This window comes from Odocoileus virginianus, chromosome 18 (assembly GCF_023699985.2).
Source record: "Odocoileus virginianus isolate 20LAN1187 ecotype Illinois chromosome 18, Ovbor_1.2, whole genome shotgun sequence".
NCBI classification, from domain to species: domain Eukaryota; kingdom Metazoa; phylum Chordata; class Mammalia; order Artiodactyla; family Cervidae; genus Odocoileus; species Odocoileus virginianus.
Genome location: NC_069691.1, coordinates 23,242,451 through 23,259,644, shown reverse-complemented (window position 1 = coordinate 23,259,644; position 17,194 = coordinate 23,242,451). Strand labels below are relative to the sequence as shown.

The 17,194-nt window shown below is 44.2% G+C and overlaps 1 protein-coding gene across 2 annotated transcripts in view; it reads left to right on the top strand.

The window, feature by feature from the left end:
* Positions 1–2,807: 2,807 nt before the first annotated feature.
* GLDC (glycine decarboxylase) overlaps positions 2,808–17,194 on the top strand; it is an 83,922-nt gene continuing 69,535 nt past the window's right edge. For both annotated transcript variants that reach the window (XM_070480457.1, XM_070480456.1), the window contains exons 1-2: positions 2,808–3,286; positions 3,823–3,901. In XM_070480457.1, the coding sequence (XP_070336558.1) occupies positions 3,032–3,286; positions 3,823–3,901 (334 nt within the window). In that variant the 5' untranslated portion in view covers positions 2,808–3,031. The remainder of the gene's footprint in view (positions 3,287–3,822; positions 3,902–17,194) is intronic.

Genomic DNA, 17,194 nt, shown 5'->3' with positions numbered 1-17,194 from the left:
TCGGAGGGTAAAGCATCTGCCTGCAACGCGGGAGACCCCGGTTCGATCCCTGGGTTGGGAAGATCCCCTGGAGAAGGAAATGGCAACCCACTCCAGTACTCTTGCCTGGAGAATCCCACGGATGGAGGAGCCTGGTAGGCTACAGTCCACGGGGTCGCAAAGAGTCAGACACGACTGAGCGACTTCACTCACTTTCTCCCTGAAGCTACAGAAGTTACAGAGCTTGAAATTCTCTAGTTCTCTGGGAAGTCATTTCATTTTTTAAATTAAAAATAATTTTTGAAAGTCTTCATTGAATTTGTTACAATATTGCTTCTGTTTGGTTTTTTTTTGGGGGGGGGGGGAGTATGATCCTAGCTCCCTATCTAGGGATTGAACCTGCACCCTGTGCATTGGAAAGCAAAGTCTTAACCACTGGAACCGCCAGGGAAGTCCCTGAGCTGTCATTTTGCTGGATAGACTCTCCACGGCATTCAGAAGCAATTAGCCCTCTCTATAGCCCTTGTTCTGAGAAGGAAATGGCAACCCACTCCAGTGTTCTTGCCTGGAGAATCCCAGGGACAGGGGAGCCTGGTGGGCGGCCGTCTATGGGGTCACACAGAGTCGGACACGACTGAAGCGACTTAGCAGCAGCAGCAGCATAATCCTTGTTATATCATTCCCACCAGAAGGGTCTAACTTAGCAACTATTTGGTCTAGCAAAGACTTGTCTTCAATAGGAAATTTATTCCCCACTGATATATATTTTTAATTAATTTATTTTATTTTTGGCTATGCTGGGTCTTCGTTGCTGTGCGGGCTTTTCTCTAGTTTCAGCAGGCAGGGCCTACGCTCTAGTTGTGACGTGCAGGCTTCTCATCGCGGTGGCTTCTCCTTGCAGTGGCTTTTCTAGTTGCAGAGCATGGGCTCTAGGGCACTCAAGCCCTAGAGCTTCAGTAGTTTTGGCTCAGGGCCTCTAGAGCGCTGACTCAATAGTTGTGGCACAAGGGCTTAGCTGCTTTGCTGCATGTGGCATCTTCCTGGATCAGGGATTAAACCCAGCTCCTGCATTGGCAGGCGGATTCTTTTTTCACTGAACCACCAGGGAAGCCCCCCACTGATAATTTAAATAACTTTCAATTTCTGCCTAAAACTATCATGATCTCATCCTCCACTAGTGATAACATTATCATTGACTTCAAACAGAATTGGGCCAGATAGCTACTTTTGGGCTCAGTTACAATCTTTGTTAAAGTTTATATAGGAAAACAAACAAAACACTCAAAATATTTCAAGCAATACCTGGATTAAAAGTGGTGCATGTAGAATCACTGGAAGGACTGGAAAAGCAAGAGACAGGGTAGATAGAACACCATTATCTTTAGGTCAACCACTGAAGTTCTAGTCCAGGACAGCGAGAAATTCCTGCTGCTTCCTAGGTTGGAAAATCACAGGATGTGTATCACAGCTGCCTTGCTGCACAAACATGGATGGCTGGTAAGGAATTATTTCATGTCTGCTGCCATCCATATATATATCTGCTGCTGTCAGAAAAACAAGAAAATGGTTTCTACTTTTATTCCATTTTCCAATTCTCACACAAGTGTAACTTGTTGACAGAAGACTAACAACATCTAGAAGCCTGAGCTAAGCTGGGAATTATAGTTCTCTTGCTTCCAGCCCCTATGATCCATAGAGAATAGTCAGGAATGGGGAATAAATGCACACTGCTTCTGTCTTATCCCACGGCAACTAGCACCAAGGATATCTCCCAACTTTTATTAAGGCTGTAATTTCAATTCCAAACTAGTGAAAATCTTCAAAGATATTCAGCCAGGCCTTCCTAGTTCACCACTCACCCCCTACCCCGCCTGCCACACACACACACACACATTTTGCCTACAGTTGTCTGTTTTCTACTTTCCTGCCTCTCTGCCTACTCTCTGTGCCTGTGACTTACAGAACCCAGGGTGTGCAGAATAACACTGAAGATGAAGCTTAGAGGAGAAAGAGGACAGGTTCTGTTTTTCCCTAATCTTAGTACACCTAATGTTCTGTCGTTCACTCTTCCTCATATTAGGAGAGTTGGAATTCTGAAGGCTCATTCTGGTAAAAATCTCAAGAGTTAGCTAGAGAAATTGGATTTCCAAAATATCCAGGTATAAATAATTTTTCAACTAAGGTGACAGTGCAAAATGTATACATTTGTATCTTTTGCATTTTTTATATCACACACACACACACACACACACACACACACACACCCCTCCCGCGGGGGGAGGGAGCAGGGCGGGAAAGGGGATAAGAGAAGAGTTCAAGGCTAGTGTTATGGTTGTAGTTTCAATGTACGATCTCTTTTTAAATACTATCCAGCTCTGTTAGATGCGGAAACCGAATCTCAGAGGTTGGATAACTTGTTCATGATCCCACAACTATATAAAAACTCTCATCTGCGCATATTGGTTTCCAGGAGGTATATGACAGGGAGTTACCCTGAAGTTAATAGAGACTAACCAGCTCTATGAGTTTGGCCTCCCTGTCGGAATCACCTTCCATTTCAGCTGAATCCCTCAGGCACTTCGCCTGTTGCCTCTGGCACCGATCGCAGGGAGGGTCCCGGTCCCTGCATCCACTAGAGATGGAGCAGGAATAATTGAGGATGGAAGGCTCCGCGCGAAGAGCAGGAGGAGCCCGCGGAGGGCCTGAGGAGGGGGTAGGGAAAGGGGGCGGGGCAGGGAAGACCCTGCCCCGCCCTTCCGTTCACTCCCATTGGCCGTGCGTTCACTGGGCCTAACCCACTGCCCACCCCCAGAACGACGCTTAAAGTGTGCGAAGCAGGTGCTTCGAGAGGAGTAACAAGTTTGCGCGCGGGTCCGGGATCGGCGCGGCACCCATTCATTGCCTCTGAACATCCATCTGTCCCTTCGGTCATCCTTCGGGAAGGGGCTTCAGCCACCTGGGGGCAGCCGCCACCCAGGGGACTACGACCAGAAAAGGAGCAGAAAGCCCGGCTGAGCCTCGCGGGCCCAGGCAGGGGACGGTGACGACCACCATGCAGACGTGTGCCAAGGCCTGGGGGCTGCGTCTGGGTTGCGGAGTCGGGGGCGGCCGCCGCCTGGCTGGAGGAACAGGTCCCCGGTGGGCGCCGCGGGGCCGTGACAGAAGTAGCGGCGGCGGGGATAGCGGCGGGGCCGGGGCCTCGCGCCTCCTCGAGCGCCTCCTCCCCAGACACGACGACTTCGCTCGGAGACACATCGGCCCCGGGGACAAAGACCAGAAGGAGATGCTACAGGCCCTGGGGCTGGCGGTAAGGACCCCAACCCGGCTCTCCCGGGCCTCACCCCCGCCCCGCCTTCTGCCCGTACGGCCTCCCGGCCCCCACCAGGAGCCCTGCTTCGCTTCGCTCGGGACCTGCATCCTGGTCCGGGGCTCTGGTGTGGAAGCCAGCGCGCGTGCTCGGTCCGCGTGCCCAAGACTTCTCCCACCAGCTTACTTTCTCCTCCACCAGCTCTTCGCGCCTCAAAAGCGTGTATTTTACAACCTAGTTCGGCCCTGCTGATGAGCTCTAACTTTGCAAGAGAAGGACCTCCCGATTTATCCAATTATCTCCGAAATCCAAGCCAGAGTGGTCGAATTACTGCCCTAATCCCGCCCCGCCCCCCCCCCCCCCCCCCCGGAGTGAATTTTGGTTTGTTAAAGTTGTCCTTTTTAAAAAGAAGCTAAATTAGACCATTTAAGTGAAGTCCCCACAAGCCTTTGTATATGCAAAATACAGAGGTGACTTTTAACTCAGAAGCACTTTCCTCTGCCTTCAGTGTTCACCAGCTTGCATTTTAATTTTAGAGCGTTGATGAACTGATTGAGAAGACCATCCCTGCCAGCATCCGCCTGAAAAGACCCTTGAAAATGGATGACCCTGTCTGTAAGTAACCGGGAGACTCCTTTGCTCTGGCCTGTTTGTCTTCTGTGGTCTCTGAAAGTCCATCTGTGGGTCAGGATTGCTCAGGAGGGAGAATGTTTATTAAGATAAAACAGCGCTGGGTACCGCACCGGGCGGGAGAGGGTGCAATATATTCGGCTCCCTGGAATAGTTCTCTGTCTCAGCGCCCCACAAGGAGCCAGCAAACTTCCTGGGGAGGGGGGTGGGGGGAGGCAGTGCGCAAGCAAGTGCGGAGGATTCCCAACTTGCCAGGCACCTGTCCAGGTATGATTGTCCCATCCTTTGGCTTGGGAGATGTCCTCACTTCTCTGCAGATCGGCATACTCAGAAGGGAAAAAAAAACTGCCTACAGTCTTGCAAATAGGGGATTGACAAAAGTGGGAGACCCAGACATCTGGCCTCCTACCCCGAGGTTATTTATATCACAGTAGTTTCCAATTGTTCCATCTCAGATCCAAATTTTATTATTTATACCCACTGAACGGCACCAGTACTTTTAAAGTCTGAATGATTTTTAAGAAATCTTAATTTACCCATAGACTCTTAGAATTTAAATTTATATTTTAAAATATTTTAATGGTCTCAGGATTATTTGACATCCACGACTGAGCAAGAATTTACACAACAAACGCAAAACTCAAGTGGAGAGGCAGAGCTGAATTTTTTTTTTTTTTTAATAAACAGGAAAGTATTCTCCTGGTTTTGAATCATAAAAATGCTATGTCTTCTGAGGTCAAGGGAAGAGAAGATAATTGATTTGCTTTAGGTCTGAGAACAGAAAAGTTATGTGGAAGGTAGGCTTTATTTTGTTTTCAAGTATACAACTTGAGGTATGAAGCACGTCCAGCCCCCAGCTGACTGATGCTATAATTCACGCTGTGCTGAGGGCTGCTTCCTTTATTGGTTTCAAATCTGAACCATTTCCCTTGATGGAAGGAACCTTGTTTATAGAAGAAAATATGAACTTTTTGTCTGCTTGAACTGATTGAGACCTGGGGATGGTTAGAAGCCTTATCTATTTCAATTTTAGGAAATCAGAATCCTGATTCATTGGATGTTTAGCATAGTTATATGTTTTTGAAGCAAGTCATCAGTGAATATTTGAACAAGTAAATTTCTTCCTGAGTCTTTCAAAATCATAAAATGTTTAGGTCAGCCCTTTTACTATATACTCTAAAATGTTCTTTTAAGAGCATCAGAGTCTAGGAACCATGTCCAAGTTACCTAGCCTCATGGAGTGTCGCTGCTTGTTTCCAGCTGAATAATTTGAACCTTGGGAGATTCCATTTCTCCCCCTTCCTTTGGAAGCAGACTTCTGATAAGTAATTTATAATTTATGTGTAAACTTTAAACCCAGCTTCTGTGAAGTTTGGGGCTGCTTCCATCTGGTTAGACTGAGGAGACTCAGAAAATATTGCACTGGCAGGAGTCTCCTTTGCCCTGAAGTGGATCGGCTCTCCAACAAAGCTTGCTTCTTGGAAGTGAGCTGGGAGTGGGGATAGGGAGGATGGGGTGCAGAATGCATCAAAAAGGTAGCAGTGTTTTACTTTGCAATGGTTATTGAATGTGTTCCACATGGGGGGAGCAAATTGGTACAGGTAACCACTAGTGGAAGCGTTTTCATTTACTAGTGGAGCTGCATGATCCAAACTTGGTTTCACTCGAAAGCTGAGTGCCCGTGTTCTACCATAATCAAAGGAATTCTAGACCAAACGTTTGTTCACTGAGTAGAGAGAAAACTAAGAGCTAGTACATGTCTTAAATCCCTCATTGCTGAGTAACAGAAGATTGTGAGAGCTGTAAGCAGTATGGAGATACTTGGGTTCTTATTCATAACTTTATGATCTCAAACCAATATATAGTACTTAGCATGTCCTGGGCTCTTTTTAAAATGTTTTTCATATATTAATTTAATCCTTATTACAACCCTTTGAGGTAACTATCATTATCAACTTTGACTTAAAATGGACAAACCAGTCCTTCCCCAGTGGTCCAATGGTTAAGACTCTGCGCTTCCAATGCAGGGATCCCTGGTCAGGGAACTAGGATCCCACGTGTGTGTGGCGTGGCCCAAAATAAATACAAAAAGCATGGCATACAGAGGGTAAAAATCATGCCCAAGGTCACCACTGGTAAGCAGTGGAGGCAGAATTCAACCCATACAGTGCAGGCCCTGTTCACACTCCAGTCCTCTTCATTGTCCCCTAAAGTAGAAAATCCTTGTCCTGACGCTTCCTCAGTATCCAGTTTACAGGTGTGCACAAGCCCAACACACTGGAATCACTCCATCAGCTGCCCTAGTGGAAATACTGCAGTGGGCTGAGAGCCCAGGTCTGAGAACACTCAGGCCCACCGCTGGGGCGAGGGAAGGGGTGACAGAGGTGCAGGGTCAGAGCTGGGTGTTGAAGGATGAGTAGTAATGCTCTGTTGGATGACACCAGGGGAGACTGCTATAGCCAGAGGGAATAGATTGTACAGGACAGAGTGGGCTGACAGAGTCAGGGAAGCATGGATTGTTCAGCTGTCACGCAGGAGGCTCCCTGTCCCGTTGGACAGGTAAGGAAGTGCCTTGAAAGAATGCCTTGATCTCAGTCGGCTTCACAGTAAGCCATACTTTAGAGAAACAAACAAAGCTACTTGTTCATCCCATTCAAGTGAACCCCTACCCTCCACTGGCATACACAAAGGAAAAAAACTAGGATTTATGTCAATGGAAACATTCGTCTCTCTGGATGGTGCCATTATGAATGATTTTAGATTTCTTTTTATTCCTCTGCTTTTTTCTAGATTTTCTACAGTAACTATGTATTTATTTTGTAATTAATATAAAGCTTAAATACTTTATGAATCACACCACTCACTTTCAGCTATATGTTTCTCTGTGTAGTATTTTCAGTAAAGTCATCTCCAGTGAACCAGACTGAAGTAGCCCATAACTTCACAGAAGCAGCCAGGCTTCAAGTTTACAGAAAATTGCACATGGTTTATTTTGAGCATGCTTATTAAGAAGAGAGAGGAGACACTAAACCCTTAAATGTTCAAGTTGTTCGACCTGAACTGGGCAGCTGAGCTGTCAGAATGAGACTTTTGATGGACTTGTGACAACCTAATTCTCAAAGCAATATTGTTTAGAGTGATTTTAACAAATGGTTAATGGAGGGCAGTGAGTGAAGGGTGCAGGGTTGTGCAATGCAGCTGCAGGTGGCAACTCTGTCACCCAGGTGACCCACTCCTCTGAACTGACCCCGAGGACACCGACAGGGCATCTGTTCTCCTGGCTGTGGACATCAGTTGTCTTTCAGCTGGGTTAAGTCTGTTGTCAGGTGCAGCCTGCAGTCTGTGACAAATCCCTCCTTTGGCCATTTCTGGCTTCTTGAGATCCCAGCATATGAATTATTATTTCATCTTTAGGATAATTCCAATGGATTCTTCTTATACAACTGTGGAAATAAACAAAGACCAGCCAAATGAGAAAAGCAAAGGCTGTTTATTCTGAACTTGCTATAGGAGTCAGCCTTTTGCTGTACAGGGGAGTAGGACGGCCTTCAGGGACACCCTGTTGGCCTAAGCAAGATGTAGGTAGGCCAACAACAGCAAGTCTTCCAACTAAAGCAGGGTTTTCCTTGTGATTGCTTAAGGCTGTTTGTTCAGGTTTGTCTGGTTGGTTCTAGATTGGAAGCAGGGCCCAAGATTAGTGAAGTTGTCAGTTATTAATCAAGTCCTGGCTCTTTTAGGCCAATTGCTATAGAAGTTATTGTTTATTTTCTGCCATTGTCACTGGAGATAGCAAAAGACAGCTTTCTGCAAGTCTAGTCTGTAGCAAGCTGGCTCAGGGGTGGTTTATTGTGGATTAGGGGGTTGGTTTCCTGAGCAGGTTGCTGCAAATGGTAGGTGAAAATTTTGTAGTTATATATGGTCTGGCCAATGTCTATTTGTATGTTTAGACTCTCATAGTAGTCTGTTGTCCTTATATTTTTGTCATTAATTCTTATGGGGCAGACCCCTGCTGACCTGACTGAAAGCTTGTGCAGTCAACCTATTGTCTAAATTGTAGTGTTTATGTCTATTTACTACTGGTAAGGCATTGCAAGGATAAATGTATGAATAAACATAATCACTATCCTCAGTGGGCTTACATCTTAATGTGACTTGAGTTCAAAAGTTAAAATGTCCAATGTGTCATAAAACTATGAATAAAATACTGTAAATGTACAGAAATGATGTGAAATTGAATAGAAAAATGGATTTCTGAAAGCACTATAAAAAGTTGAAATATATCTTCTATAGATATCTCCTGTATCTATAGAAACAAAGACAATATCTTTACATTGACTATGTATGTTTTTTTTGTGTGTGTATGTAAATATATTATTATAAGAAGGAGAAAACTCAAAAAGGCCGCACCTTCAGTGAGAAAAATAAGATGGCAAAATTCAATGTGCTAGGCATGCCATCTTTGATGGCATCTTAACAGAATAATTACACTGATGATTTGGGGGATTCTTGGATGTTTTTCAGGACCACGAAGCAGTATTTCAATTCTTGGGACATCCTACAATTTAAATAACTTCTGACACTATCTACCTGCATATAGCATCAGACTTCACATATTAACCCTCCAAGACTGCCCCCACTTGAGATGTCAGTCACAAGTCAGGATTGTCACCTGTGCTCCGACCTGTTGTGCTCAGTCACTCAGTTATGTCCACCTCTTTGCAACCCCATCAACTGTAGCTCACCAGGCTCCTCTGTTCATAGAATTTTCCAGGCAAGAATATTGGAGCAGGTTGCCATTTCCTCCTCCAGGGGATCTTCCTGACCCAGGGACCGAATGAGTCTCTTGCGTCTCCTGCATTGACAGGCAGATTCTTTACCGCTGCAGCACTGACTAATGAGCTATAAGTTGGATCCCTTCCTGTGGTTCGATTAATTTGCTAGAGTGGCTCATGAAATACACAGAAATGTTTCCTTATGTTTACCAGTTTATTAAAAGGATATTATAAGGGATACAGGTGAACACCTAAATGAAGAGATACATAGGATAGGCAAAAGGAGAAGGGGGTGGCAGAGGATGAGATGATTAGATAGCATCACCAATTCAATGAACATGAATTTGAGTAAACTCCAGGAGATAGTGAAGGACAGGGAAGCCTGGCATGCTGCAGTCCGTGGGGTTGGACATGACTTAGAGACTAAACAACAACAACATAGGGTGGGATCTGAAAGGGTCCCAAGCACAGGAGCTTTTGTCCCCGTGGGACTGGGGTACATCCCAGCACAGGAATTAGTAGCCATTCTAGAAACTCATCAAATCTGTTGCTTTTATAGAGCTTACTCTTCAGCTCCTCTGCCCTTCCTGCTTCTAGAGGTCAATGGCCCTGAGAGTTCCACCTTTCTAATCACTTGGTCTTTCTGCTGACCAGCCCCGTCCGAGGCTATTTAGGGACCCCACCATCATCTATGACACCACCCTTATAGCAGAAAGTGAAGAACTAAAGAGCCTCTTGATGAAAGTAAAAGAGGAGAGTGAAAAGTTGGCTTAAAACTCAACATTCAGAAAACTAAGATCTTGGCATCCAGTCCTATCACTTCATGGCAAACAGATGGGGAAACAATGGAAACAGTGAGAGACTTTACTTTTTGGACTCCAAAGTCACTACAGATAGTGACTGCAGTCATGAAATGAAAAGACGCTTACTCCTTGGAAGGAAAGCTGTGACCAACCTAGATAGCGTATTAAAAAGCAGAGATATTTTCTTTGCTAGCCAAGGTCCATCTAGTCAAAGCTTTGGTTTTTCCAGGAGTCATGTATGGATGTGAGAGTTGGGCTATAAAGAAAGCTGAGCGCTGAAGAATTGATGCTTTTGAACTGTGGTGTTGGAGAAGACTCTTGAGAGTCCCTTGGACTGCAAGGAGATCCAACCAGTCCATCCTAAAGGAAATCAGTTCTGGGTGTTCGTTGGAAGGACTGATATGAAGCTGAAACTCCAATATTTTGGCAACCTGTTGTGAAGAACTGACTCATTTGAAAAGACTGATGCTGGGAAAGATCGAAGGTGGGTGGAGAAAAGGATGACAGAGGATGTGATGGTTGTCCATCAACTTGATGGACATGAGTTTGAACAAGCTCTGGGTGTTGGTGATGGACAGGGAAGCCTGGTGTGCTACAGTCCATGGGGTCGCAAAGAGTCCGACACAACTGAGTCACTGAACTGAACCTCATCTATTTGAAGATACCTAGGTGTGCTCAGAAGCGCTTGTTATGAATAACACAAGATACTCCTGTCACTCAGGATATACACAAACACAAAGACTAGTGATACTTTTTATTATATCAGATAATGTCAGACAAATAGCATGTGGTGGTGTATCCCAATAGAAGTGGAAAAGTGAAAATAGTTAAGAGATGCATTCTAAAATAAATTATAAACAGTTTTTTTCCCCTTCCTTTTGAAATTAGAACACCAAGTGAGAAATGTCACTCTTTGTAAAGTATCATTTTAAGCATTAACATGTTTTGGTCTATCAACCTAAATACAGAGGTAAACTGAATAAAGAACCTAAATAAAGAGGTAAGCAAGCTCAAATTACCAGAAATTTGAGTTTATTTGGGAGTAGTAGAGGAATTACAATTTGGGAGACACATGCTATAGAAGCTGGAAAGTTAGTTGAAAGTCTAGGGCAGGCTCTGTTTGTGGGTAGGGAGCACAAAGAGAGGGCCATCCAGCCAGAACCCAGACGGTAAGTTTGTTGACTTGTGTATGGAGAGATTTTTGGTGGATCTTCATTGGTCTCAGATAAGTCCCAGCCTTCTAGAAATCAGGTATTTACAGGAAATCAGTCTCTCAGTTCTCAAGTTTCAGTCTTGAGGGAGCATGTGTGAGATTCTCCATTTTCATATCCTTAGATTCCATTTTGGATTGGAATCCTTTCACAGGACTTTCTTATTTTTTGACATACAAAGACACAAACATGCTGACATAAGGTGATGAGGTGCCAAATAGGTCATGCAATTGAGACAAAGGACTTAAAATATAAAACAATTTTTTCCCCTTCATCTTGGTAAAGGATCAAGGGATTCATCCAGCATTATCAAAGATTTTATATACATGAAATTCTTTAACAATATTTTAAAGTATTGGCTCTTCTTTGGAAAAGTTGCTTTATTCCTTATCTCTTGCTTTATAAGAAATTACTACAGGACTCTGGCTTAAAACAATGAACATTTATTATCCTCATAATTTCTGAGGTCGGGGATCCGGAAGCAACTAAACTAGGAGGATCTGGCTCTGAGTCACTCATGAGGTTGTGTGGTCTCACTCCCACACTGGTGGATGTTCAACCAGAGCTAGAGGAACCAGTTCCAGGAGGGTTCATTCACATGGCTGGCAAGTTGGTGCTGGCTGTTGGGGGGGTGGTGGGCTGGTGCCCCCTCACACAGGTCAGTCCACATTCTACTTGAGTGAGTGTCTTCACAGCATGGCAGCTGGATTCCTGCAGAGCCAGTGATTCAAGAGAGAAGGAAAGCCAGGCAGAAGATATCCCTTTTATAACCTCGTCTTGAAAGTCCTATAGCATCGTTTATTTCATGTTCTGTTCATTAGAGTGAGTCATTAAGATTGGTCCAAATTCAAGGGAAGGGGAATTAGTTTCTACCTTTTGAAGGGAGGAGTGTAAACAAGATTACAGACGTAATTTTTTAAAATAGACATTCCTTTTCAGAGCAGTTTTAGGTTCACAGCAACACTGAGCAGAAAGTACAGAGAGGTTCCGTATAAGCCCTTGCCTCCACATATGCAGAGACTCCTTCACTGTCAACATCCTCCACCAGAATGGGACGTTTGTTATAACCAGTGAACCTACAGAGACATATCATCATCACCCAGAACCTGTAGTTCATGTTAGGGTTCCCTCCTGGTGTTGTACATTCTGTGAAATTAAGCAAATGTATACTGACATGTAGCCACCATTATAGTAGCATAAAGGGTGTTTTCACTGCCTTGAAGGTCTTCTGCAAACATATTTTTTACACTACAACATTCATCTAAGTTAGCATATACTTAGTATTATAAATGATAATGAATTTTACCTAACTTTAAAAAAATATTCAGTGCTATAAAAATGAAATCAGTTATACCATGTTTTAAACATGGCATTACTCTTGAGGACTGTTAAGGTACATAGGGCCATTTGCTCATACCCTAAATCTCCCAGCCTAGTCCCCTTCATTACCGTCGGGTTATAAGCTACTGTCCCCAAATCTACATCTATGACCCTCTCCATCTACTTTCATTCCTCATTTATTGAAAAACTTCATTAGAAAATAAGATACTGTTTAGGCACTGAGAATGCAAGAGTCAGGAGGTAAAGGGTGATAAAGATTCCTGACTGTAGGTTCAGATACTGAATAGCTCCTCAGGTCTACAAAAAGGGTGAATGCTTGGAATTGTAGACATGCATGGTTATTTGAGGATGGTGAGTAAACTACGTATAGAATATTGAGCTGCAGAGATGTATAGAAAGCAAGGTATGGAGGGCCCAAAGCTGTGATAAAGAATTTGTTTTCCTGTACATAATGGGGAGACATTGACAGTTATTACAGAAGGAAGTAATATATTCAAATTGTGTTTGGCTGAGTGCCTCTGAGATACAGGCAAGGAGACCAACTGGGAACTTATTGGAGAGGTTAGAGGTGAAATTTTAAATGTGCGTTAGTTCAGGTCTACCAGGAAGCAGTCGCTACAAGGATATTAGATATGCAAAAGTGGGAGCAGGGGAAGACTGGGGAGCTTTTAGATTGTGATGCAGGTCTGACTGTGGTGGAGAAGATGGATGAAAGGAGAATTGGGTAAGAAGAATCAGAGACTGCAACACAGATCTAAATTTTTGGTCAGTCTGAGTTGAGTCCTGGAGCCAAAGTCATCCACCGGAGGAGTCCCACATCTTTACAGAAGTGGGCCTGCGTTAGTTCTACTGGGCTTAGTAATTGGCTGGAAGTAGCCTGGGAAGCATGCTTTGGTACAAACATGGTGGTTGGCCCAGAGGGGCAGCAGGTTGGACTGTAGGTCAGTTTCTAGGCTGAGTGTCTTGGGGGTGATGGTGATATTAACAGCATGAACAGGGAGAAGAGGAGGTCCTGGAGGAAGACGAGACCGTGAGCCTTGTTTGAGCAAAATTGAATTTGAGGTGTTGGTGGAATATGCATTTGAAGAAGCTAAAGCAGTAGTTGAAAATACAAGTCTAGAGCTCAAGTGAGAGACTAGAAATGGAGTTACAGATTTAGTGACTCTTCTGAATGAATTAATGAGAATGAGCAAGATTTCCTAGTGATGTAGTATTGGGAAGAAAGTAGAAGCCAGGACATGGGGAAATAGAGCATGGAAAAGAATGGATTGCAGAGTAGCCTGAGATGAAGTAATCCAAGAGGCCAAAGGATAAATGTGAAGTCAGGGCTTGTGGATTTAGGGTCAAATTCTGAACTTTTCTTAGGCATCAGGGAGAAGGTCTACCTGATGACGTTAGGACACTGCGGTGGGAGGAGTTTAGGGGCTGCCTGTCTGCTGATCTGAGTGAGAGACAGAAAGGGTGAGACTGAGTGTTAGAAAAGTGAGAAAGTGACCATCTGGGTCGTGAGGAACCTAGATCACCTTGCATGGAAGACCTGCTGAGATTTTTTATGAGTTGTTTTTTTTTTTTTAACTGTGTTGGGTCTTAGTTGCTGTGCGCAGGCTTTCTCTAATTGCAGAGAGTGGGGTCTTCTCCAGTGGTGGTGCATGGGCTTCTCATTGTGAGGGCTTCTCTTGTTGTGGAGCACAGGCTCTAGGCACATGGGCTTCAGTAGTTGCAGCATGCAGGCTCAGTATTTTGTGGCTTGCTGGCTCTAGGGCATGTGGGCTTTGGTAGTTGCAGCGCTTGGGGTCATTAGCTGTGGCTCGAGGGCCCTGGAGCATGCAGGCTTCAGTAGTTGTGGCACACTGGCTTGGTTCCTCAGCATGTAGGGTCATTCCGTACCAGGGATGAAACCCCTGTCCCCTGCATTAGCAGGTGACTTCTTATCCATTGCGCCACCAAGGAAGTTCCCTGCTGAGATTTGATGCCTTGAATCTATAAAAAAGTTTGCGAGGGTCCCCTCACCCAACATCATTTAGTGACAGGGGAGCAGAAATAGAGAAATTGGATGTCTGAGTTTAGCTGAGGTGGAGGATTGGTGAAGTCAAGTGGCCAAGGACTTCAAGGCCCGCACAGGCTGGGACATGTGAGGCACATTGGGGTGGAAGCTCAGTGAGCATCTTATGGGAATAAGAGTGGGGCCCTGACCTGCTAACCTGAGTCAACTCAGAGCCCTAACAGGGCTGGTCAACAGTGAGGTTGTGAGCTGCTTGTCGGGGGGTAGGTGCTCTGGCTTTTCTATTCCTTATGTCCTCTTTTCCCCCCACCAAATGACACTGTGCTTTGCTTTTAGAAATCTTAGGTCTGGTTTTGACTGCAGAGGTTTGTTTTACTTGTTAAATGTTCAGTATTTTAATAAAAATGCAAACTGGGTGTTTACTTTGTAAATATCATGAATATACTAACTGATTAAACAATAAGGAAAGAAAATTTCGGAAAACATGAAATTATTGCAGTCACTGCATTATTTCACAGAACTTGCTTCATAGCTGCAAGTTTCTATTTAGAAATGTTTTTCTGAAGCTTGTGCCTTTAGGGATGTGAGAACAATTTGCACATTGATTTGTCTTAGTGGATTCTGTAGTGCGTGACTTATTGTGAATATTGAGCTAACTCTCTGTGGGGGTTTAGGTGAATTTTCATTCTCTTGCATTTTCTGAGCACCTACTGTGTGCCTAGCAAACCATTATGCCCCTGCTCATGAAGAGGTTATAATTTAGTTGGTGGGATTCTGGGGTGGATTACAAATTTCTCCACATGCCTGTATCCTTTGTGTATCTCCTGGGTGAGAAGGTAGAACTGTAGAGACAAAGAGCCATCAGAAACGTGGATTGGACACGCGTTGGCTCTTCTAAGCTGGAAGTACCTGACAGAGGGTTCTAATTCCTGAGGGTCATGAGGGGCTAGGTGAGGTTGGGTGTTAATTGGCTGAGCAAGAAGATGGGAAAGAACCTGGCAGGATTGGGGGTGGGGCATCAGGCCTGTGTGGTGCTGCCCAGACCACGTCCTGATAAGTGGGATGGGCTCCCCCCTGCCAGTCTTGCAGAGTTTTCAGTTTAAAGAGTTTCCATGTCCTTCTGCAGCCCACTCCAGTATTCTTGCCTGGGAAATCCCATTGACAGAGGATCCTGGCAGGCTACAGTGCATAGAGTTGCAAAAGAGTCGGACACGACTTAGCGACTGAACGACAGCAAAATTCTTCATTATGCAGAACTTATGGGCTGGTTTACCTTCCTGGACTGAACAGACTGTGGTTGGGCAATTTCTTCTCCAGGGAAAGAAACTTGACAGATAAGAGGGAGTAGGGTTTATGGGCTGAGTAAGTGGGGTTAAGCCTGGCTTAATCCCACTTATTTATGGAGGAGGGAGAAAGGTGACGTTAGAGAAAAGCTGCACATGGGAATGGAGTTGCACATGAGGGCAAATTCTGGCTTCCACTCAGGAAATCAGAAAATCCTGATATATGCTATCATCCACGGTTTGTTTATGTTGAATTGTGAGCCCCTGACCCCACCTCATGGTTCCTGAGCAGCTTTGAATCCAGGGATCTACAAGTTGGCAAGAAAATTGCTAAGTCAGTCTCTGTCCTCACATTCTAGCCCCAGCTTTTCCCTGCACCCTCTGGCAGAAAAAGGCCTTTCTGGGCAAATTCAAATATGAGTTTGTTGGTTTCCAGTCCTGCTGATTTCCTTGGAGTCCTTTTCTGAGCATCTTGCCAAGCACATGAAGGGCAGGGCGTGGGAGGATGGCTCTTGCTGGTTGAGTGGCTGCTCCATGCTGGGTGCTGCTGGGCTGCGTGGAAAATGCTCTGAGGACAACCAGCCACTGCAGGGACTGTAGGTATCTTCACCAATGTATTTCACAAGGAGGATTTTGTTCTGTGCATAACATTTTAATTTAAAATTTTTGAATAAATAACACAGGCATATTGTCTCGAACTCAAAAGCATGAAAAGATACACAGGGAAAAGCAAGAAGCCTTCTCATTTATCAGTTTCTTAAGAATCATCCCAGAGCTATTCTGTTAACATATAATATGCATATACATTTATTTTTAATATAAATGGTAGAATTAGATATACTCTGTAATAACTTAGGCATATTATTTTTAGATTGTCTAAAAAGCAAAAGCAAATCATTTTCCCATATGACTGTGGCAAAAACAATCATCATACTGAGTGTTTGGGGAATGTGTTAAGAGTGGGGAATAATGTGTATGTATTTGTATTCGTGTGTGTGTGTTGGAGTGTAACAGGTATCTTGACCCATATGGCCTACCTGCTTATTCTAATGACATTTTCCCAGTTTTTGTCAAAGTTGACATATGTGTGAAATTAAAACCTAGACCTAGCAATTTAACAGCTAAATCAGCTTATTTTCTATCAGAAAGTATATTTGGAGTAGTGGTTGGTACAAAGTTCTCCTTGATATTTTAGGTGCAAATGACAAAGGAAAGGCTCTTCTGTGGGATTATGGAAGGAGGAAGCATTTGTTCTGAATTCTGAGAAGCAGAACAGTGAGAGACCCACCTGCAGATTCTTGGGGAGTGGTACCCAGGTCACTGCACTCTGTTCCTGGTACAGTAGGACCAGGGCATTATGCAATGTGCTGAGGTAGAGGAGTAAGCAAGGTCAGAAGCAGACATTTATTCCACAGGAAAAGAACTTACTGTTCAGATCGCTGAAGGATTGAGGACTTTCATGGCTGGGAAGGCACAGGACTGGCTGCTCTATGAGGCCCTCGGCAGGCATCAGGGTGTCTCTAAGTGGTTTTGTATTTTCTATTGGAGTGTAGCTGGCTTACAAAGTGCTGTTAGTTCCTGGTGTACAGCAAAGTAATTCAGATACGTTTATATGTGCATATGTACAAAGTAATTCAGATACACTTATATGTGTATATGTATGAATTATATTGTTTTTCATGTTCTTTTTCATTATGGTTTATTATAGGCTATTGAATATAGTTCCCTATGTTAAACAGTAGGACCTTGTTTATCCCTTGAAGTGTTTTTTAATGATCCCCTATCTCATTTCCTCCCTGGTTTGTTTCATTGTCCTTCACATTCAGGAATATGGTTGCTGGAACTGGGCCTGTTTACAGGAGGAAG